Genomic DNA, 25,162 nt, shown 5'->3' with positions numbered 1-25,162 from the left:
ATCTCCGCGCAACCTTCTCTGCTCCCCTTACTGCTCCTGTCCCCGCTGCCCGTTCCGCTCTTCCCCCTGCTCCTCACTTCTCCGGGCACGGAATCTCCGCGCACCGCTCCCCTCTCCTCTCCTCTCTCCTCTCCCTGCTCCCTGCTCCGCTCTTCTCTCTGCTCCTCACTTCTCGTTAGAGGTGAGATCGGGCCTAAAAAATCCAGCCCGACCCGACCCGGCCCGCGGGTATTAAAACCCGACCCGGCCCGAGCCCGACCAATTAACTTGATTTGCAGGCCCGAGCCCGAAGCAAACCCGAAATGTCATATTTTATTTGTGAGGACTCGGGAGGAGGAGCAGTGCTCAGCGTCGAGGTGCCAGTCTTTTTGCTCTCGTATGAAAGCAAAGCGCCACATTGACGACATTCAGCGAAGCCAACGCAAGTTTCTGTAGCATTTTCAACAATCAATTTGAAGCTTTTCCACACCTCACTCTTACCGGTGTGTGTTTGTCTTTTCAGTTCTCCTGCCTTTAGTTTAACTTCTTCCTCCTCCATATTGGGGATACCAGGTCAAAATAGATGCAAACTTGCGGAGGGGAAGATTATTAAATTAAGAGGGGGCGTTCACGTGCGCAGAGCTCTGGCTCTGCGGATCCTGTTTAGTAGTTAAATAGCAATTACATTACATTACTTCTCTGTTTTATCCATATTATTTATTTTATAACAAGTATTCCTTAGTTTAGTATCCACACATCATTTTAGCATACATTTTATAAACATATATTTATTTGAAGCCCGAGCCCGACCTGACCCGAAGTAATGATTGACATTTTAGAATTCGGGTCGGGTCGGGTCGGGCTTGGGCTCGGTCTTAAGATCTTACCTCTACTTCTCGTCCGCGCACGAAATGTCCGCGCACCCGCTCCTCACTTCTCCGCCTTGCCTAACCAACACTGTAGTTAGTTGTTTACAAGTCATGTGCAGCGCACCGGCTGTAAACAATCCTGTTTCTGGCGTAAGGAGGAGGAGGGAGAAGGCGTTTCTACGTAGGAGCTGTGGGGGGGGGGGGTTTCACGCATGTGCAACATTTGAAAAAGGACAAACAGTCGCTGGATTTCTCGTTCCTTGGAAAATCCTCTATACAACCTTTAAGGGGGAAAACGCCGAGCAGTTTGTCTGCAAAGCGCGAACACGCAATTGCCGCGTTTACCTCCGTGAGGTGTGGAGCTCTCCATCGGTCCCTTCTCCTGCGGTCACCTCCGGCCCATCCCGACACTGACTCCTGGTTCAGTCCTGGTTCAGTCCTGGTTCAGTCCATGGTTCAGTCCTGGTTCAGTCCTGGTTCAGTCCATGGTGTAGGCAGCGCAAAAGCTTGATATAATCACGGGTTAACCGGCGGGTGCGGTGTTGTACTGCAGGTCTCCAAAAATGGACCCGTGCAGGCCTCTGCACTGTAGGGCTCTATTACGGAATAAATGAATCTTGGGTTCGTTACATAAAGAAGGAGGAAAATAACAAAAGGACGACAGCAGCAATAAGTTTGAAGAAGGATGCAAAAAGGGTTGTAACTGTCCTGTGTGAGAAAAGTGTATAAAGTGTGGTGAGGGGTTTTACAGCTTTAAAACAGATATAATAATTGTAAAATATAAAGGTGACTACTTCGTCGATTTCACCTATCACGGGTTATTTTTAGAACGGAACCCCGCGATAAACAAGGGACCACTGTACTCTCACTCGAAACCTGTGCACATGGCCTCTCACTTGTCCCGACCGGGACGGAAAACAGAGAATTTCTTTTACATGTCATTGTTAAATGCACATTTACGCCTCGGTATGTTGCAGGCTGACCGACTGTTTGTGTTTGCTCGCTCCTTCTGAGTCACAGAGAACTATGAAAGCTGATCAATTTAATGCCCCCAATGAACTGTAATGAAAACCCGGACATTTCCATCACTTTAAAAAAAAAAAAACCTGGACGCCCAGGACAAGACTCTAAGTACGGACTTCTCCGGGGAAAAACCGACGTTTGGTCACCCTAATCTATCTATCTGCACCATTTTTAAAATTGGATCGCTAGGAACACCAAGTGCCACTGGGAGGCAGAGTCACTGTAGTCATAACTACTGTTGTGCCCTTTGCCAAATCATTTCACTTTCACATTGCCTAATATGAATTTGGTGTGAAGGTGAGTGTTGGTGGTGGTTGGAACGGCTGATGGTGCAGATTGGAAGCCATCAGAGTGTGGAGTGAATGAATATTGTAAAGTGCTTAGGATGTCTTGAAAGGTGCTGTGTAAATAAATGCTTGTAACAAACTTAACAAAAAAGTAATTATCGCATAATATTTGAGATTGGACTGAAAAGGCAGATTTTATGCCAAAGCAACTCTTGTCCAGGCTAGGGAGTGACACAAAGGGACACACAGCGCCCTCTGTGGCTGCATTAGACCCACCGACTGTGCTTGTACAGGGGTATTGTGTTAGTAAGTGTAAATGTACTGCTCACAAACTTCAGTCTTAGGGGAAGACAAGCAAAATATCTTCATCTTGTGACCTGTGAAGACAAAATGTTACACAATGAAAATATAATTCAGCTCACATTTGAACCACTTCAGCTGACATATTTTAAACTGGTTTAAGGTCCAAATGAACAGGCTGATAACTCTTCCACAACTTGTGGAAAAAATAGATTAGGATTCAATCATCACACAGTTCAAACCAAGCATAATAAAACACATTTCCCTCAAAAACCAAGACTGTCAGTTTCAGACCTGGTTGGAAATAAAAATGAACAAAGAAAATGAGTTTAATCTGTAGAAGTGGATTAGGTCTGCAAAGAGAAAACATTAAAATTAGACTCACATTTGAAGCACTTAAGGCCCAAAACAATTAACAAGCAACAATAGAACAGACTGGCCACCAGTACAAAGAGTGGAAGAGTTACTGTAGATTAGAATAAACAGTATGTCAGTGTAAGGGTTAGGACCAGAGCCATCACACTTTATAAACCAGTCCAAATATGGCCCTCGTTTAAACCAGTACAGAAATACAAAAGACAAAGTAAAAACCCAAGACTGAGAATTCAGATGTAGAATGAACCAAATCAACTGACAAATAAAGTTTGGAAGTTTAACCTGTAGAAGTGTTGTCTTAGAATAAAACCTTACCAGTCTGTCCAAATCCACCATTCATATTTAGACCAGATCAGCCCAAAAGAGACCATGCAGTCTCCAAACAAATCTAGAATCTGGCCCGCATTTGGACCAGATTAGGCCCAAAACTAAAGCCTTAGACCATAAATTATCATGTGGACTCATCATCATATTGTTCTTTTTCTTATTCAATATTTTACCAGGTAAGTGAATTGGGCCATTGAGGCCTTTCAGACCTTATTTTACTTGCCTGGATTCAAGTCTGCACAAACAGCCCAATAAAACCACATGTAGAAGAGGCAGAGTTTTGGATTAGTTTAGTCTCCAAAAGTTAAACAAGGACTTCAACTTTTGGACCAAACTCATGAACGTGATCATCCATTTAACATGATTAGGTTTGAACAGGTTTGAACAGACGTGGCCTTCCACATCAGGTTTTCTCCATCTGGTTTCAATCTTATATTCTGGCTGAATATGTTCTGCATTTTGACGTTTCCTGGTGGATTAGGTGTATTTTAAACAAATAATTCAAAGCAAGTCGCATCTTTGAGTGTCCAGAAAAGTGCTATGTTGACATGGCATTACCCCAGAGAAGAGAGGCAAACTGATTGTTCTGTTGATGTAAAAATACACCAGGCAGCTAGCATCATAGTAGCATCCGTGGCTATTAACAAGTCTCTTTGCTTAAATTAAGAGTTATGGTGCAGCAATAGCTAAAAAAAAAAAAAAAAAAAGACAGAGAACTACATAGACCATGATCCTTTGCTCCATTTGAGTGTAGATTACATGAAGAAACAACAGTTCTAAGCACTTTTAAGTCTTAGCTCTTTGGATTAAATCTTGTCAAGGCATTTTAAGAGGAAAAAGTAGAATATTAACAGTTTTTTTAGCCTCCACAAAATATTGTGAAAACATCGAACAGAGAGATTTGGATATTGTTACATCCTTAATTGTGAGCCTCCCCACCATATTGTGAACTTTCCCATGATATCATACCGTGACGATGTCGTATCGTGAGACTTGGATATCATTACACCCCTAGTGCTTTTATATACAAAGTTGAGCCGTTGGACCACTTTTTCTTTTTCCATATGTTTGTCTGTATTTGGTGCATATCCAAAGATCCAAAAGATTACTGACTGTTCTTGTAGTTTAACAGTGGGGAACAGAACAGCCCTTCTCCATTAAAATGAATGGATTACTTCTTTTACAGAGTTTGAACTCTGCCCACTAACTTCCGTTAGTGGGCGTTCCCTCATAAGCCGACTGTATCAATCATTACCCTGCTCTATTCTTTGCAGTTTGTAGCAGAACGACAACACCACTTACAGTACAAATTAAATCCATACATTTTCTGATGTATAAATGTTTAATGGTATTGTCACTGTGTTCTCCAGTCCATCCAGCTTTTACACTGTTAGTTGGCTCAACAGCAGCTCCTCACATTCCCCTGTTCATCACTTCAGTATGTAGCCAGCTCTGTGTATTATCATTGGATGGCACAAGGCTTTACGGCACTCACAGTTGTACTGGTAAAAACAAACTCTGTATTGATTAATGTCTTTTTCATCCATCCCAACTGCCGGTCCTGATTTTGTGGTTTTAATAAGTTAACAATGCAACGGTGCTGGCATTGTTAAACTTCAAGGTGTTTGCTTTCTTTGGTATGGGTCCAAAAACTGAATTCATCCAATCTTATAACAATTTTCTCTTCTCTTCTTCATTTTTTCCCCCCTTCATCCTTTATCTGTTCAGCATTTACTTTGAGTTTTTTGTATTCCTGATTCATTTATGGATATCTTTTAAAACTTCAAATATAGGCGGAGTTAGATTTTTTGGTAAACATTCTGTAAAAGGGTTAAGATTAAGGTTAGACTACAGCAAACCTTGAAAACTTGCTAGTCATTTAGATATTATAGAAGTGTTTTATCTTACAACTAAAAGCAATTAAAGTCAGCATGATTAAGCTTAACAGTGTCAAAGAAACAGGAACAACCTATTGAAGAGTTAGAATTTTAAGGTTAGATGCAATCCTAATACCTGAAACTCAAAGGTTAGTCACAAAACTGTTGCTAAGCTAAAACATCAAGTCACATTAACTACATTAGTTAATATCTGCTACAATTGCAGCAGGTAAATCTTATGACTTACAGTTGCAAGACGTCCTACATCCAACCTATGGAAGAGTTAGAATGTTAAGGTTAGACGCCCGACTAAAACCTGAAAACTCAAAGGTTAGTCACTATTCAGTAAAATAAGACATTAGCTTAGAACTACATCATTGGCTGACATCTGTTACAGTTTCCGCAGATGATTTTCTCACAGTTACAAGACCTGAAGTAGATTTCACTTTAGCTTACATGATGGAAAAAATAAAGATTTAATTTACCAGTATGAATGTTTCAATAATAAAACTTTAGTGCTGCCTGTAAAAGATGCCTCCCGAACCTGCAAACACAGGGACATCCTTAGTAACATTTACAGTAATGTTTTCACACAACTCAAACTAGGAGTGCTCAACAAGCGCTTGTATATTTAATCTCAGGAGTATACTGCCTATATTTTACCTTTGCAGTTTCTTCACAGGTTACAAAATTAGGTAAACTAACCAACCTCTATCTCTGGATCTGCGTCACCGAGTGCTGTACAACAGAAGCTCACTACACCTGACAGGTTAAAACCAGCGATATGAAAAGTAAAGATTTCTGTCACAAAGAACTAACAAAGTATAACTTGCTAAGAGTAAAGTAAGCCTAAAGCCGGATACACACTGAAGGCCGTAACAAATAATAAAGTGCCGTGAGTATACCACATGCAATTATTAAATACTGATATTATATATTGTTAATGAAGTTACACAATTAATGTTTAACTACTGAAATCTGATATATGTGTTTAAAGATACTGCTGTGTAGGTTGTGTCTTTTTAAGGACATTCTTTACAGAGCAGCTGACATGGGGTCATCCTGGCTGGCACTAAACCTAAATAGATCTGGTCATTCCCATAAACGGAGAGGCTTCAAGGAGGAGCCAAGGCGTGAACCTGGTCAACATATCATTTGCATATTTCTGTGAATGTATATTACTGGGTGAAGGGACAGACGCAGGCATCAGATTACCTGATTGTAAATCCTGTGTAGAATAGGCCTTCAGGGACAGTGATTTGACCCAGAGCTCTGTATTAGAATTGTATTGAATAGGGAATATATTTTTGTGATTTCAATCGATCGATTCCAGTCATTATTTTCTACAATTGGAACACGCCAACAACACTGTGCGATATTTTCAATCGTTTCACTCAGCCCCAGCTAAAACTGTACGCCCCAATCACAGGGTTTAAAAGTTCACAGCTCACCATTCATGTTCTTACACTATACGATCCGATGCTCGGATGCAACCCTCACGAGCAAGTGGATTTAAGCAGGTTTGATATTCTTACGACTTACAATTACTGATCGGAAGCTGGCCATGAGGTATTAATCAGTTCTCGTTACTGCCTGTATACAACTTGAAACACCATACACGATTAAGCTAAAAGTCGTTCCGATCCCCAAAACAGTCGCAAGACTGAAAAATTGGCTCAAAAAGGGAAGTGTGCCAATGTTTAAAATCTGGACCATGTTTAGACCAGTTTAATGTGGCTCGATGTAGCAATAGCCTTCAAATAAATATCCCTTGTGTCGCAAAATACAGAGAAATGGGTCCTGTACTTTATACAGTAGTTCACTTCTTGGATTTAGAGGTGATTCCTTTAACTGGTGCTAATGCATTTTTTAGACTGGTTTGGGCTCAAAACTAAAGACAGTTTTACGATAATACAAGGTTCACATTGGCTGTCACCTGGGTCTGCATGAACAGACCAATAAAACCAGTGTAATCTGTTGAAGGGATAGAATATTAATATTAAAAGCTAAGCTTTCAAAGAATGTTCTTGCTTTAAAATATTTAGAATTTACTCCAGTATTTGAAGCAGGTCATTGCTCCTCCTCCATATATTTCATGTTTGGATTCCATTCTTTTGTCACTGAGTCACTGTGTTCCATTTCGTTAATCCATGTTTGTGTATATTTTAAATCCTTCACTGAGGCGCATTATGTGTAAAAAACCATTCATTTTTTCAGTTTTATCCTTTGGCAGAAGCAGCAGTGATGGCTTTTTCACACATTTTCATTCAAAGTTGCAGAGATTCTTTTATTTGAGACACGCGGTGCTTTTGTGTTTCAAGAGCATGTTGTCTGGGATCATAACCTTCATTTTATTGACAAAACATTTGCGTGTTTTGCACTTTATTCAAGAGGCCTTTCCATTTGCACTCCTTTCATCACACTCAGGGCATGAGGCTGCACACATTTGTTTGATGCATTTTTGCTTTTTCCAGTTTTTCGATAAATCATTGCATTTAAAACATAGACAGTAATAATGATGGCATATGCACAGACACAGATAAAGCTCACCTGGCAACCTCCACATAGTTTGATGTGGTGCTACACATGGCGTCTTCCTGAATTCTGTGCAGCTTGACATAGCAATGGCTTTACAACAAACATAAAGGAGAATGGTCCTGTACTTCTGGCGCACTTAGGCAAAATTCTTCATCTACATTGTCTAGTGTGATTATAGAGTGTGTGTGAGTGCTGGTGTTTGGAGGGACAGCCTCGCTTCTATCAGGAAAGAACAGGACAGGACAGGACGGCCCCAGGACGGCCCCAGGACAGCTGTGACTACAGTAGCAGCTTACCACCACAATGTGGAGTGAAAGAATAATGCACTGTACTAAAGCCCCTTTGAGTGTCTTCAAATGTGTTATATCATTCCAATACATACTTTTATTATTATGATTATTAACAAAGGGACATATAAGGATGGGAGGGCATCTGACACAGTAGTAAGCCTTGCTCCATAATAATAAAAGGGGAAGAAAACAAGAAGTAACATCAAAATAGCATTTACAGATGCCAGTTTGACTTCCTGTATTTGATAAATCAGCATAAACAATAAGAGTAAGAGTTACATTCAAAATTGCACAAAAGGCATTGACTGTTGAGATCCATAGACAACAAATGTTAATAAATAATTGCTGCTTTTGTGATTAGCTCAATTCAACCATTCAAATAGAAATTTGTCTAAAGAGGGTCTGTGTTATGCTATTTTCTGATTTATATTAAAATGTTGTTTTCTCACCAAAAGCATAGGTGGACTTTTTGTTGCATGTTTAACCCAAAAACCCTGTAAATTCAGGCCTGTGTGAATGAAACAAAACACAACACAGCTCCAGGTATGTTTTTGAGGATGTAACAGCATTATAAAATTACTTGAAGCTAACAAGAGTCATTTTTTTCTAATATAGGAATTTTGTAGCCCAGTGGTCCTCCTCATTTGTTTCACATTCGAATTCTCCGCTGCTCCCTCCAAAACTCTCCAATGTTCCGGGACAGTGCCAGCTCCGCCAGGCCCCTGCACTCTCCAGGAGTAAACCCCACGATCGCCGTACCTTTGGTCTCCACCCCCTTCGCCGCTGCTAACTCTGAAACTCGCTTTGTGATAACCGAAGCAGGAGCATGGCAGTATGGCTGACCTCCGATATCAAAAACAGGCCATTCTTGACTAGGTGGTTCTCCTTTAACACTTTCTACGTTACAGGCGATCTCCACAGCACCCTCATGTGGGAGGGCCAGGACTTGCACCCCTGGGATCCCTCCTTCAGTGGACTCTCGAATGGCAGAGGCAATGCTGCGACCCAGTGAAATGTCCTGAGAGTCAATGGTGACGTTACAGTTCATGACATAAGGGCTGGCACCAACACCTACACAACAAAGTGCAATTTTTAGAGAGGAGGGACAAATTATATGAAGCAAGACAGGTGACTTAGCCATTCAGTGAAAATCTTACTTCAAGGTGCACTGTGTAACATATCTGGAAGAGGGGTCCACCACCTGCTTGTCTCCATGGAGATATGACTGTATTGGCTAGAATTTTTCACAGTATGGCACTAAATGTCTATTTTGGATTTATTCCATTACAGATGTTTTAATTAATTAAAAATATGACAACAATAATAAGCAGGAATTTTAAAATGTGTAAAACTAAATTCTGCTAAGATGTAAAATTGTATTCTCGGAAAAACTGTGTTGAATTTAGAAAATCTATCATAGACCAGTTATCCATTTATGACGTGTTTAATTATTTAGTGGAGTGGACCACTTTGAGACCACACAGCCTCTCCTCAGTCCAGAATAAAAACCAACACAGCTACTGGAAAATGTCATGTCGGTATCATGTATTGTACGGTATATATTTTCATAGATATGGTCTGTTGGATTTTATTTTAGAATTCCATTTGACAAAATTGTCTTGTATTGAGCAGAATTATTTATCTATGTTTATAGTATTTTTGACCCACATAAAGAACACACCTGTAATTGCATGACAGTAAGACAGATTATTTAATGCAATGTGGAACAGTCCAGGCAAAGAAAAAATATCATCATGGAGGCAAGCAGGTACAAAATACATATACATACACATTTAGATGCAACTATATTACAATAACTTTATGATATCTTATTGTTCAATATATGATAGAAGGAACAATACTTTTTGATGTCAGTATTTATAGTGGGTTTATTTTCTTTGCACTGCTGGGGAATTTTGGGTTATTTTTTAGCTATTTAATAAAATTTAAGACGTAAAGGTTGATTAAATACAAACTAAGAGAGATGCAACTTAAGTACTCAAGTGTTTTATTCTGCTATTTATTTATTACAGCTCATGGTTTTTTAACAGTATTGTAAATTTAGAATCGTTTTTGTGTTTTAAATCTGCTCTTGGGTTATTGTGCCAGTGGTATAAATTAGTTTCACTATATTTACTTCATCAATATATAACTCTTCAAAATATGTGTGTGACGGGCCTACATGTCCATTACCTGTTAGTCCGTACTGTCTCTCAGGAGCAGGGCCCAGGTCTGGTTTGATCTGGTTTAAGTCCGGACACTTCTTAAACCACTTCATCTCCTTCCTCCTCTGGGCCAGACCACGCTGCAGAGGGGAGTCAGCCCACCCGAACAGGAAGACACTGGTGCCCTGGACGCGTTCTGTCAGGCCCTCTGCTACAGCTACAAAACAAAACGTGTTGATACTTAATATTTGCATTTAAAATTTCATATGGTCAGTGAAAAACTCTTGATAATAGTTTATTATTTGGGTGACAACTGAGCTACGTACCTCACTATGAACCTCACCTCCTAATAATTTTACAAGAATAAACCAGGATTAAACCAGAATGATATAGGACTAAACCAAAACTATGCTATAAATAAACCAGGAATAAACTAGGACTAAACCAGGACTATAACTAGACTAAACCAAACCAGGTCTAGCCTAAGACTAAACCAGGACTATAACTAAACTAAACCACACCAGGCCTAGCCCAGGACTAGACCAGGACTATAACTAGACTAAACCAAACCAGACCTAGCCCAGGACTAGACCAGGACTATAACCAGTCTAAACAAAACCAGGTCTAGCCTAAGACTAAACCAGGACTATAACTAAATGAAATCAGGCCTAGACCAGGACTAAACCAGAACTATAACTAGACTAAACCAAACCAGACCTAGCCCAGGACTATAACTAGACTAAACCAAAGCAGACCTAGCCCAGGACTAGACCAGGACTATAACTAGACTAAACCAAACCAGACCTAGCCCAGGACTAGACCAGGACTATAACTAGACTAAACCAAACCAGACCTAGCCCAGGACTAGACCAGGACTATAACTAGACTAAACCAAACCAGACCTAGCCCAGGACTAGACCAGGACTATAACTAGACTAAATCTGGATGAACTGGGAATAGAGTAGTAAAAAATTAGGCCTAAACTAGTACTTAACAGGACTAACCCAGAACTAACACAGGCCTTAACTAGGACTAAACTGGGGCTAAAACAAAACTATAAATAGACCAAAGCAGGACTACATCCAGACTAAACCAGCACTCGAACTACAGTAAACAGGACTAAACTAGGAGTGAACTCGGACTACACTGACCAAGCCAACATTGGGACAAAGCTAGAACTACACCAATACTATTTTGTGTCTAAAGAGGAGACTATTCCCGGTCCAAACCAGACCTACATCAATTTTATTCCTGCTACACGCTCTTCTCTAGCTTCCTCAAGTCAGCACATGCAACGTTACCAGTTAAGTCTGTGCTTGGACATGTTAGTTAAACCACAAATTGAGTGTATGTCAGCAGAGGCATACAGGGCTAATAGGACCAAACCTCTCATGGGAAAAGCTAATTTATGGCCCCACTTATCATCACGTGCTTGTGCGCAGAGCTTGTTAGAGACTCTGCCAATTCTTATTAGGCAAAGTACACATATTAGCATACTGTGAGTGCTCCTCAGGCTGAGAGATCACACAGAGACACAAGGAGCCGTAAACTGTGTAATTAATCATCAGCAGTGACAAGAGAGGGGCTGGGATAAAGAGGAGAGGACAGACATTTACATGGAAAGTAGGCTGTATTAAAGCTATATTATGGGATGTTGATGGAAATTAAGCTATTTAGTAAAGTGGTTTGAAGACTAAAAGAGCATGGATAGTGTTAGCTGTATCTTATCTTTGTATCAATGGTAGAGACATTTCAACAAGGATATTTGAGCCGATACAGTCTAGATATCGGATATTTGGCTTGCTGCTTTTGACTATTTAGCTTTTAAAATCCAAAGAAAGGCCCACAACTGTATCTTAAATAAAGACCACAAGTTAACTTTTCATGTTTGAAATAAACTATTTTTTGCATCATTGTGTAAACATATATTTTAGTCTGAGTTTTTATTTCCATTTTTACTCTGGTCTAGTTTGTTCAAAGAGACAAATCTGATGCACTGTGAACATCCTGGGATACATGGGAACACAGAGACTGACAGATGCAAAAAATATTGATGCCAAATATCAGCTGATACAGGTATCTGCAAAAACTATCTGATATCATCCGTTAGTGAAATTGGAACCAATATATCGCTCATCCCTACCCACATTTTAGCCTAATACGTTGATATTTTTGTTCAGGGTTAAATTGGTGGTCAAAATCCAATTCTGACTTTCTGGTTGTTAAAGATGTACTGTGTAACTTTTCTGGTTCATCAAACTTAAGCCCCAATTTAATGTAGACTGTCCCAGAACTAAACCAGGACTAGGTCTATTTTAGTTCCAAAACCTTATTTTATGCAGGCATCTTACGTGGTCCCAGCACCTTATTGCCTTTTATTTATTTATTTATTTATTTATTTTGCTTATTCAGATTCTGAGGACTAAATTAAGTTTGCATCATTTTAGTCCTGAGCCCGACTTGACCTTGTTGGCTGGTGTCCTGGTTTAGTCCTCCTTTTCCTGGCTTATTGAAATAGTTCTAGATTAACTATATTCTCTTACAGTCTTATCGTTGCAAGAAAACTAAACTGTGGATAAAACAGACACAATTCAAAGAAGTTTAGCTTTGTCACTTTGTTGTAAATATATGCAGTACATTGCAGCATTTCTCTATGCAAATATGCCTAATAATAGTTTTCTATGCAGCAGTCTGTTTTTCTGAGTATTCTGATGTTCTGAGAAAAATCATTTGATTTAGGTTTATATGTAGACTGACTTTACTGATCCACAAGGGAAATTACTTGGACACAGTAGCTCAGACATCACAGTATATTAAAATAACAGTAAAAAAAAAATATATATATATAAAAAATGCAATAAACTTCTAAATAAGTAGCAATAAAAATAGCAAGTGATTAGTGTCAATAATTCTATAAATGTATGTACAATAAGTACATATTGTATTGTATTGTATTGTATTGTAATATAAATACAGTATATCACAGTTATATACAAGAGGTCATAAGGAAACAGGGCAAAGATGATATGATTGACAGAACATAGGCTTATCTGTTACATAAGAGTGAGTTGTTGTACAGTTGTAGGGAGTATTATCTGTCCCTCTAAAGTCTGGTACAGTGGGTGAGTTGTTGTACAGTTGTAGGGAGTATTATCTGTCCCTCTATAGTCTGGTGCAGTGGGGGAGTTGTTGTACAGTTGTAGGGAGTATTATCTGTCCCTCTATAGTCTGGTGCAGTGGGGGAGCAGGAGTGTCCATGATGGAGAGCAGTTTGTCCAGTGTCCTCCTGTCCCTCACTGTGACAAATGTCTCCAGCTCCCCCAGCTCCCCCTGCAGACCACAGTGAAGTACAGGGTGCAGCCCACCACAGACTGGTAGAAGATCTCCAGTGACATGCTTCCCCCATTGAAAGACCAGAGCTTTCTTAGGAAGTACAGTCTACTGCTCTTCTTGTGCACAGCATTGCTGTTGTCCCTCCTGTCCAGCCTGTTGTTCACATGGACTCTAAGGTACTTGTAACAGTCCACTATTTCCACCTCATGGCCCTGAATGGTGACAGGCTCTACTGGTGTCCTCTTCTTCCTGAAGTCAATCACCATTTCCACATAGTTACAATCACTGCCGAGAACACATAATGCTAAAAGGTGTCCAAGGTAGTGGTAATCACTGAAGTGGCAAAGGTTTAAATCAAGTTATACACTCTTTAGTTTGGTTTATTTAAAGGTTGCACTATAAAACGTTTCTTGTGTGGAGATGTCATTGCTTTGACTGAAATGTTCCACATCTACTTATCTATCATCAGGGCGACAAGCAGGCACCATCGCCAAACCCGGGTACAGGTTTGTCAGCCTTGATACTAAGGAAAAATTTCAATACTCAATTTCAGTATCACTATCTTAATTACCTACTTTAAGACAAATGTTATTTCCAATACAACATTAGTACCTTCTTTAATATCATCACGTTGATAGACCTACTACAGTTGATTGGAGGCCTGTCACGGTAATTATTATACTGTCTTATTGTCACTAAATAATAGCTGGAACTTGGAACAGTATTTTTTGGGCTCAATATACATTGTGTGTGTTGCCTGGGATCCAAAATAATACACTTCTTCAAGACTTTACAAAGATGTGAGTCTGGTCACCGTCCAAATTGGAAAAAGTATCATAGTGGACTGAAAAACATGTCACTAAAAAAAAAAAGAATCTGATTGCACAATCACATTTGTCTGGCCTTGACATGAAAATGCGGTTCCCTTTTTACCTGTAACTTTGCAACTGTGTTGTCACCTGCTTGTTCCCATGAAGATGGATAAGTTTCATACCATATTGTGAAACATTTCGTGCAAAGCAATAACATCTCCATGGAAACAACAAGTGACAGACCTTCCACCGGAAAAGTTACATATATGTGAAACTTGGTTGCTATGCCGACAAGCTGATGTGAAGGTTACATTGTCAGTTACTTATTAATTTGGAAATGGGCTTTGAGACTCAGCTCTTGTGCTCAAACAATAAACAACCAGACCAGAACCATATATAATGTATATATAGGTGTGGTCATAGCTAACGCACTAGCCGCCACGTGCCAAATAGGAAGTTCACCAGGAGGCTCTGACTGAAATGAGGCTCGTGATGCTACATCACGAGCCTCATTTGAGTGGCGCTGAACGCTATGGGTGACGTCACACTCGATTAGTCCACTTCTTTTATACAGTCGAAGACCAGAATATTAAAATATTGTACCTCTGGCCTCTTTGGCACAGTCTTGGGGCAGGACTTCTTCACCGAGGGGGTAAATGGGGATGAGGTCCACAGCTCCGAGGCACGGGTGAATTCCTCTGTGTGAACGCATGTCTATGAGAGTACAGGCTTTTTCGCAGGCAGAAAGTACTACCTCCCCTATGACAAACATACAAATACACTTTTAAGTATTTAGCTCTGGAAAAACAAAACAAACTAACAAAATTTTGCATATAAGTCTAATTCCCTTTTTAATGTATATTGCAATTTGAGGTAGTTAGATTCGGAAAATATCAGGAATTTTGATAAAAGGATATGCAACATTTTAAAATTGAGTATATTATTTACAGTCAAAATGCTTAAGAAATGAAAAAAGAGTAAACTATGAAATAAAGATATAAATGTGTGACATTTCTGCACTACAATGAACATACATACAAACCCTGTATATTTAGACTGTGTACTTCTCTCAGACAGAAAACACTCTGCTCCACCTTGTGATGTCATGTGGTAATACAGGAAGTGCTTCACTGTGTTTTTAAACAAATACACCTTCATTAGAATAATTTGGACAATTTCATCCCTGGAAAACAACAACTTCATGACATCACAAAGTGGAACAGAGCATTTTGAGCTTTGGAGATATAGACATCCTAAAAATAAAGGGTTACTCATACATGTGTGAATGAAAAAATACAGCTCCAAGTATGTTTATGAAGAGGTAACAGATATCATTTACATTTTGCTCAGCAACTGTATTTGATTGACATTTCATTTAAGTAATCTTAAAGGTGCAGAAATCAGATTATAATCAGGTTTTCAGTGTGCATGTGAACAAGGCCAGTGAAACATGATTCACAGCCTTGAGGACATCCAATCACATAAGAAGCCTAGATGACAATGTCAGGTATAATTGTTGGTGGTATGACAATTGTCACAAAATAAAAAGAAGGATTTGCACATTTTTACTACTTTGTATTGAGTCTGTCAGTGTGCTTGCTCTGTATATGGAGCTCAGTGTGATAAACTGTGATGGAAAATGTTCTTCTTGCAGTTTTTGTATTTAAATCCCTGACAAAGCCTATTACAGGATTTTACTTTTGCTCCCTGAGGATTGAGAGAAGCAGCAGACCACCACACAACCGTGACTTCTGCCTCAAAGGGATCACTACAAGCTTTTTATAGAACAAGAAAGACATTTGCACACACATATTATACACTTATTTATATCAACAGCATTATAGGTCTGTCATCTGCCTGTCTCAGTGGAGATGTTATGGCCATGTCTTGAATTTCCACAGTATATTGTTAAATTTATCCATCTTGCATTTATTGCATTTATCAGTAAAAAAAACAAACAACAAAACATGTGTTTATTAGGTTTAATGCCATACTGTGGAGCATTTCACACAAATCAATAACATTTCCATGGAGACAAACAAACACCAGAAGTGTTAACACAGTATATATTTTTTATGTTTCCTTTTCCAAATAGCCTGATACATTGTAATAAAAGTGAGAAATGTTGCACAGGGCACAAAAAAACAACAACACAAAAACAGTCTGAGTGCAGGTTAAGTTTGAAAAAGCTTCCAGCTGGTTTGTGGGTGAACACGGTAACACACCTCATCACTCTTATCAGGTTAACTAAATCAAATATTAATGTAAATTAAATGTATTGTCCAGATAAGATTTTTAAATAATTATTACATTATCAAGTGCATTAGCCAATCTGTCAATTGTACAAAATGTCTATAAGTTGTGAACATAAATAATTCAATGCAAAAAATAATTTAACATTACATTATAATTAGTAGTTCAACCAGGTCTGGGGGCATAAAACTAATAAATATACATAGAAAAATACTTGTATGTCAGTTTTGCATTGGACAGCCATAATTTAAGAGAAATCAATACTCACGGATGGAGTCGATGGCCGACACAATAGTGATGACGGAGCGGTTATAGTCGTGGTCGTTAAAAATGTTCAGAACTGTGGTGCCTTCTCTTCTGAGGCCTGCAGGGGGAGATGTGTTCAAATTAAGATGAATTAATCAATATTGTGATGTGGGTATTTTTATTGTTTTAAGATGTGTTATAGACCTGCTTTAATCCTGGTTTAAATCTAAATGGGTTACATTGGTTAACCTGTTTTGGGGCATAAGTGACATTCCAGGGAGTTAAGAAGAAATACTTTTAAACTCACTTTTCTGAAAAAAAAATGGCCTTGAAAGTTCAATTTTCACAGCTAGTTAGATCGTAAGGACTAATTTTAAAATTATAGTAGCAGTTATATATATTTGTTTTTCAATAACTCTGTTTTAATCCTAGCTTATAACCACTTTTGTTCTCGTTTTCACATCACACTCTATCGGGGCACAGAAGGGGTATGTTCTGCCTCTCGTGCCATCACCAACTCATGCATAGATAAACAAACAAGGGGAATTTAGTGGCTTGCCCAAGGACACAATGAGAGCATCCACAGGTCTGTGAAGAATTTGATCATCTTCAAATAGGTAAAGTCACTAAGTTTGATGCTACTCAAATCTTTACCTTTAGGGTCATACAGAGCTGCTTTGGCCACAGTTTCCACCAGATCTTTCCTTCGAGCTTCAGAGATGTTGAGGAGACAAGCAACGAGGCGTCTGCCCACAGATGTAGATGCCATTCTGCTGCCAGATAAAGTTACATCATTAAGGTGCTGGATATTTAGGCAATTGCAGTGTACAGTCTAAAGTGGAGATTTATGTTATAGTCAATAACACATAACATAATAACAATAAGACATTTGCATCCCAGTCTTTAGTTTGATTCTACAAGACTTTTTAAATAAACTGTTGTTATAAGCTTGCTTAGACTTTTACTTGTTTAATTTGTAGGCTATACAGTATTAGCTTGGCAAAAATCTTACAAATTGTATCATTCATTTCATTTTATAGGACTGAAGCAGAGTTATAAAAGAGTTAATAAGAGTTTTAAACATTTCTGTCAGTTGCTCAAAAGTAAAGTTATACATGTACTGTAATTTTGAATCTGCCCTTGTGTGTCCTGGCCATTTGTCCTGGTTTATATCTGAATCTATCTGCAGTGCAAACAGTTACAAAACATGTTCAAAGTACAAAATTAAGAAGCTAACTTTCTACAATGTGACATGCAAATGAAATAGTACCTGCAGTAAGTACTTAACCCTGATGCAGAAGCGGCTGTGTTGCACTTCACAGAACGAATGGTATACAATATATTTTGTTATGAAATGACGCGTTCACGTTCATACAACTTTAGCATGGACCCATGGACCATACACTATGGACACGTTTATTTGCGAGATAAAGAAAGAGAAGAACGTACAAAGATAGTTAAATCCAATCGTCAAAGTAAGCGGAAATATTAGTAATTTGTATGCCGCACCGTGTATAACAATACCAATATATATTTTAATGCATTAAATATCAATGTGATGGCATGGTGTTATTAAACTGAAAGTATTTTAAGCTAAGAATTTATTATAGGCTGTAAACCAACCAGGAAGTATTGAGTTATTCTCATTTGCGTTAATAGCATTTGGGGAACGCCTAAACAGTGACGGACAGCGCCTCTTCGTGGATACAACGCAAACGTAGAGCTGTCAAAATAAACAATAAACATGCAGCCTGATTCCGATACTCTAAAAATATAAAATGGCAGAAGATGTAGATAAAATATACATTAAAATATGTTTTTATAAATAGCGTCTGATTGCGTACCGTTTTACGTAAGCGATCGAGTCTACGTTGCTACTTTGAAGAATCGCTAGCTCTTAGCATTAGCCTACTACGGCATGGAGCAATCAGGCTTAAAATAAATCATTAATTTGGTGCCATTTAATGTTATCTGTTCGTGTTGTGGCGTGGGGAGTGACACTCGCATCTGTAGCCAAGACCATGAGCAGTTTACTCGGATCAACGTGCTCTGGATCTAGGGGTTTGGGATCATCATCAGGTACCCGGGACGCTGTGCGCCTGACAGCCCGCCTCAGGAGCTGCAGAGGCTGGGTGCAGTGCCTGGATGTGACCCGAGCAGAACCAACGAGCTGCTGCTACTCCGATCACAAACACAAGACAACAGCAGTGCATCCAAACATGTGGTGTTCTTCCATGGGGATATTCAGGTGAGGACAGGACGAGTAGAAGAAATAAAGATTAATAATAATTAGGTGTTAAGTCATTAAATTGTGCATAATTCATATTTTGGCAGCTCTACGATGGGTAAAATAATGCAATCACTATTATGTGACTTAAACAAAAATCAGTTACGATTATTTGATACGATTATTTATGTTGACAAATGTAAAAGTCCTAGAAGAGGCTTTATCATCTTAGTGATGTTTTGTGCTGTATGATTTGAAACCCCAGCATCAGTATCATTCAGAACAGTGTACTTCATTTTCAAATCCATTTAAACTTGATTAGAGCAAGATTTGTAATAATGATAAAAAAAAAAAAAGTTAATTAATTGCACACACAGTTCTACACTCGTGACCCTACCTGAACATTAACTAGAAAATTAAGAGAGGTTATTTGTCCCACATGTCATGTCGTTACTGACTAACTTATTTTATGTGAGGAATCTTCGTAAATATGTACTTTTAAAGGCTCATTTCAGTTGGTAGACTTTGGACATATTGATAAGACAAAATACACTCTTGCAATTTTAGAAATGTTCTATTTATACTCCTATCCTAACTCATGCTGTGGTCATAACCTGTTAGCTAAATGCAGGATCATGTAGAAGGATAAGTGCATTAAGAGTTTCAACTGTAATCCTTCCTAAACCAGCATGTCTGTGTTCACAGTACAAACATTGGTATTATTATTGTATTGCAGCTGATTTATTTTTTAATTTTTTTATTTGGATTCAGTTATAAACTAAATAAAGGAAATTCTTAAAATACTACAAAATATTCTGGGCTAAAATATACTGAAAATATTGTGCCTTTGAGATCATTATAAATTGGAATGGTATTAACAAGATGGCATCACAAATGTGTGAGCATTTCTTTCTCCATGAATTGCAAAATAGGGAAAATGACAACTTTGGGCATAAAGTTATTGCCATTTGAAACCTATTTCAGAATCTGTAGAAGGGTCACTGGTGCTGCACTGCAGTTGCCCTCTGCTGGATTGATTGATGGGTCAGAAGCAGAAGCAAGAAGTTTTTCTCAATCTGGACTAGGAACATCAATTGTAACGCTCTTGTGGTATATGTCTGTAATGATATATTTTTGCATTGCTTGAAATGTTCCACACTGTTTAATTAAATGTATCATACTTGCATATTTGTTTGCACAAATATACCATTAGGCAGCCAACCTGCTGCCTAAAAATATCAAAAAGTCGAAAAGCTTTATTTCACTTAAATGTAAAGCGATAACTGCACAAAATATAGTTTTGTAATAAAAACAAGCTGTGTAGTAAATGTACATTTCAGAATTTGGGGAAAATAATCAAAATCAACCCTACTTATTGGCCCAAAAGTATTGTCAGAGCTTATTGACTATCGGTTGCTCTGGATTCTAAACAAACAGTATGTGCATTGGCCATGAAAAAAAACAAATCAGTTGATCTCTAGTTTTAATGTTAAACATTCAAGACTTGAATATCTCCATGGACACAACCTGATAGAGAACTACTTTTAATGCCATACTGTGGAATAACATTCCAGGCAACATGACATTTCCATAGAGGCAAGCTCCACCAGAAAAGTTACGTAATAAAGCATTAAAGTGACCCTTATCTTCTGACTAATTGTGTATCTCTGCAGAACTTTCAGGAGGAGATGAGCCTTCACTCGGATGCAGCTCAGTGGATAGGCTGGTCCCTGGAGCAGGTGGGGCAGGTGCTGGGGCGTAGGTTTCCGGACAGTCACATATGGGTGGTCCGAGCCTCGAGGATGTACCTGCACAAGTTCAGTTGCTACCAACACTTTGTGCAGTGCAACATGTTCGGAGCGCCAGAGCATTCAGCGTATGCACCTGGGCAAGGCGCCTTCTGTCATCTCAGGTTGTTTTTACTTTTTTTTATGGATATTGTAGCACTTTATGTATTAGAAGAAAGCTGTTATGGCCAGGCCTAGGACAGAATCATATACTGTATCAGATCTGCAAATGTAAAGGAATGCACAGTATCAATATACAAGTTTCAGAGAAAAAATTAGGTAAACTGCATCTAACGTATGCATTCGCTCTTTCAGATCCCTGCTGAGTAATGCCATGAATCGTGCCAGCCTGCCTCATCCTCTTCCACCACCAGAGAGCGCTGACACCACCATCCCACCCGGCTTCTCTCTGACTCTGGTGGGCTTCAGTAAGGGCTGTGTGGTCCTGAACCAGCTAGTGTACGAGCTCCCGGGGGCCCAGTCTGACCCTCTCATGTCCAAGTTCGTGCATTGTATTTCGGACATGTTTTGGCTGGATGGAGGGCATCCTGGAGGTAGCGAGACTTGGGTGACGAATAAGGAAGTACTGAAAGAGCTAGCATCTTCGGGGATTTCGGTGCACGCCCACGTGACGCCCTACGAGGTATGCGACCCAATGAGGGCGTGGGTGGGGAGGGAGCATGAGCTGTTTGTGAAAACGCTAGAGGAGTTTGGGGCCTGCCCCAGTAAGAAACTACACTTCGAAGATGAGCCGCCCTCCATCGAAAACCACTTCAGGGTTATACAGGAGTTTTGAGTTATTATTAAAGCGAGTAGTGAATGTATTAAGTCTTAAGAGAGGGTAGAGAGGGGAGGTAGAGAGAGAGGGGGTTTTAGGAGGTAACAGCTTCTTAATTATGAATCTTAAACCAGTGATTCTTAAAAAATATATTGTCTTTATCAAATTATTATGGATCCAGTTTTTCAATTTCAAATTTCACTGTATTTCAGATTATCTTCGTGTAAGTTCAGGCTATATCCCCTCATAATATTTGGAATATTAAAAAGTTTATGGGAAAAATGAATGGAAAATGCAGGCAATCATTGTTGTGCTCCATACTAGTGTACCAAATCAAAACACACACCAAATCAGTTAAGGCAATCTACTGTGTTTCTACAGTAATTAAAACACACTTTAATTATGTAAAAATTATGATATTGGAGTGCTGCACTGGATCAGAATTTACAGGTGCTCATCAGACCAGAGGGCTATTACTTCTTGTGGAGTAGAAAGAGGATGGCAGAGGCACTCTTATTTGCGGTGTATTTATTGATGGTCATGAGCGGGTTTCGACTACTTATGAGTCTTTATCAGGGCTGACAGAATGAGCAGCAGGTGTGACTGTTTATAGGGGCCATGAACCCAAACACGTGATCATTAAAAACAAAATATCCATAAACACTTACATGTTGAATTCAAGTATATTAACAACATACCGTTCAAAACACAACAAATTCTATATAAGTTGGAGTATAGTCAACGATACATATTTCCCTTAGGGTACACAGCACACTTCATCAAGAATTGTTTTAAGTTAACATTGTCACAAGTAGAAAGCACCAGAAATTTTGCAAGGAAGGTTATTAAAACTTTAATTATGTATTTTTCTTACAAAAATGTGAATAGAGCCACATACTCATACTGGCTCCTCTATTGGTATCTTTGTCTTGAATCACTGGCTTAAGTAAATGTCTGAGCTCTAAAATGCAGCAAAGTGATTTTAAACATGAATGAAATCATGTTGCATCAAATGTTTACAAGTGTTTAAACTAATGCTTTGTTTTGACTGAAGCTACATTATTGTGTGAGTTGAGTTTACATTGTTTTGCTCAATACTCTGAGCATGTTGAGGCTAATTGCAAATGGTTTGGCTGTCTGCTTAACTTCTAAAATACAATAAGTGTCAACCCCTAATGGTAAAGATGCTCACGCTATCATTCCTTAAGTTCCAATTTCTGCACTTTTGGCTTGGTCCAATGTTTTGTTAATAATAGTCGTTAATATTTTCCAAAGAAGTACATCAGAGAAGTTGAATGTACTTTCTTCCAAAAATAATTACATGCCAATAGTATTTTTTAATTGTCAAAAAAAAAGCCTTTAGATACTTTATTATAAGAGTTTTCAGTACGCTCCTGTCTGCTCTTCCCATTCAAGATGGAGAACATAAAGGTGTACTACGGAACTTTTACATTTCCCTGCTCATTTTCCAAATAATTTCCCTTGTGGATCAAAAACGTTTGCCTAAGTCTAAGTCATGAAGATGTTATTGCTTTGCCTGGAATGTTCCACAGTATGAACATTATTTCATAATTTTTCAGTTTTTACAACTAAATCTTACTGTGAGCAGGGTCGCCTCTCTACAGATCTGACCTGTAACCAGTGTTGGGGAGTAACAGATTACATGTACCGGGATTACGTAATCAGAATACAAATTATGAGTAACTGTATTCAGTTACAGTTACTGTTTCAGTGAGTGGTAATTGGATTACAGTTACTTCGTTGAAATAAATGGATTACATGGCGGTATTTTCCGGTTTTCACATTTTGGGCTAAACCAGGACTAAAACCAGGACTAAAAGCAGGACTAACCAGGTCTAAAACCAGGACTAAACCAGTATTAAACCAGGTCTAAAAGATGGACTAAACCAGGTCTAAAAGCAGGACTAAAACAGGACTAATGCAGGACTAAAATCAGGTCTAAAACCAGGACTAAACCAGAACTAAATCAGGACTAAACCAGGCCTAAACTAGGTCTAAACAATATGACACCTAACAGTAGAGTGAACATAATTTAAGGCAGCAGTGATCTCATATAGAAATCATTTCTCTATCAATAATATTTTTTATATGCTTAAGTAAAGACTGGGTTTTTTATTTTCTTTTAGCAGACAATTATGTTATGATTTCCTGGTCTTTGCTTCTCTACAGCAAACAGTTGCTTATTCATGGAGACTTGGGCTCAACAGAGAATTTGAAGAGAACAAGAATTTTCAGGATGTGGTTGGTACACTCATGTAGTTTTAAAAAGCATAACAATATCAAGTAATCCAAAGTAATCAATTACATTTCTCACTTTAAGTAATTTAATGGATTACGTTACAAACTACATTTTGGGGTATATAATCTGTAATCTGTAGGGGAATACATTTTAAAAGTCACCTTCCCAACACTGTCTGTAACTTGGTCTGGTAGCGCCTGCTTATCTCCATGCGGAACGTTTAATAACATATTGTGAAATATTCCAGGCAAAGCTATTAACATCTCCATGCAGACTAGCAAATGATTACAATCCACCAGAAAAGTCGCTCAGTGCACTTTAATATGCAAAAATATACAAATGTTAACAAAATATTGAACTGCTAGCATGCTGCTGTTCTGTCTTCCATCGCTAGCACTTACCCAAAGCTAATAACTATTCAAAAATGAAAACATATGCTCTGTGTAGTGAATCTGCCAGGTTTTTTGTTTTTAAACAATTTGAGCGAGTTTGTATATTTTTCAGCAGATTTATTTCATATAAACTGTTTTGATGTGAGCATGTGAACCTTTTCAGGTGGTTTTCAGTGTGACTCAAACGTATGTAGCATCTTTGCACTTTAGCGCTGTATCTGCTGAATGTACTGCCGCATCATTCCCTCTTCATGTTTACTAAGAGTCTGCCATCTGCTGGAGGATTTCTGAATCGCAATAAATGACCATGCACATAAAAGTTCAAGCGTTGTTTCTTTTTTTGTTTTGTTTTTGTTTCTATAGGGTATGACGTGGAGAGAGTGGCCACATATTTAACTGGCTACTTAAAATGTATTAAAATTCAAGTAGCCTAAAAGTGCTGTTACTTCAAAATAATGTTGGCTAATTGTGGGGATGTAACGATATCCAAATCTCTAATCTGACGATATTTTCACGATATTGTATCTCACGGTACGATTTTTTTGGAGACTAAGAAAACTATGAATAATACTTTTTCCTTTTAAAATGTCCTTTAAAAGTGCTTAGAACAGTTATTTCTTCATGACGTCTGGACTAATACAGAGCAAAGGATCATGGTCTATGTTGTTCTATCTGCTTTTTAGCCATTGCTGCACAATAATTATTCATTTAAGCAAAAAGGCTTGATATATTGTGATGTCCCACAATATTATTAAGACTTTTGTCGATACAGTATCACAATATTTTAGTTATTGTTACATCCCTAGCTAATAGTAATACAAAGTTGTGGTACAAGTAAATTAGTCAAGTGATAGTAAAAATGTATTTGAGAAAACTGCTACTGATGTTAGAATTACTGCCTTTGTAAATTGAGGTTAATTTTATTAAAATGGCAAAACATTAAACTGTGCACAAAGTCTGCTTTTTTCAAAGGATTTACACAAAAGATCAAATATATAAATAAATAAATAACAATCATATCTAAAGGAACAGTGCAAGAAATAC

At 38.4% G+C, this 25,162-nt stretch overlaps 2 protein-coding genes across 6 annotated transcripts; one reads left to right on the top strand and one right to left on the bottom strand.

Moving 5' to 3' along the window:
• Window positions 1-7,348: 7,348 nt before the first annotated feature.
• On the bottom strand, window positions 7,349-18,558 carry ftcdnl1 (formiminotransferase cyclodeaminase N-terminal like 1). 5 transcript variants are annotated; one of them, XM_020925445.2, is made up of 7 exons: window positions 17,945-18,053; window positions 17,796-17,857; window positions 17,329-17,444; window positions 16,697-16,792; window positions 14,779-14,934; window positions 10,059-10,247; window positions 7,349-8,936 (listed from the first exon to the last, which is right to left on the bottom strand). In XM_020925445.2, the coding sequence occupies exons 3-7, from the start codon at window positions 17,441-17,443 to the stop codon at window positions 8,515-8,517; spliced, it is 978 nt and encodes a 325-aa protein (XP_020781104.2). In that variant the 5' UTR covers window position 17,444; window positions 17,796-17,857; window positions 17,945-18,053; the 3' UTR covers window positions 7,349-8,514. The 5 variants fall into 5 exon arrangements, with proteins under 5 accessions (XP_020781104.2, XP_020781107.2, XP_020781102.2 ...); XM_020925448.2 differs by lacking the exons at window positions 17,796-17,857; window positions 17,945-18,053 and adding an exon at window positions 18,519-18,558; XM_020925443.2 differs by lacking the exon at window positions 17,796-17,857 and having other exon boundaries at window positions 17,329-17,447; window positions 17,945-18,065.
• On the top strand, window positions 18,365-24,437 carry cunh2orf69 (chromosome unknown C2orf69 homolog). Its single transcript, XM_020925456.2, is given in 4 exon segments — window positions 18,365-18,785; window positions 18,788-18,922; window positions 20,575-20,813; window positions 21,004-24,437. Coding segments are annotated over 4 exon segments (1,002 nt in total). The 5' UTR covers window positions 18,365-18,638; the 3' UTR covers window positions 21,485-24,437.
• The last annotated feature ends 725 nt before the right edge of the window (window positions 24,438-25,162 follow it).

Source organism: Boleophthalmus pectinirostris, unplaced genomic scaffold, assembly GCF_026225935.1.
Source record: "Boleophthalmus pectinirostris isolate CB_2022bp ecotype Guang Dong unplaced genomic scaffold, ASM2622593v1 HiC_scaffold_1, whole genome shotgun sequence".
NCBI lineage: Eukaryota > Metazoa > Chordata > Actinopteri > Gobiiformes > Gobiidae > Boleophthalmus > Boleophthalmus pectinirostris.
Note: the sequence above shows the minus strand (reverse complement) of the source record. Positions and strands in the feature narration are given on the sequence as shown.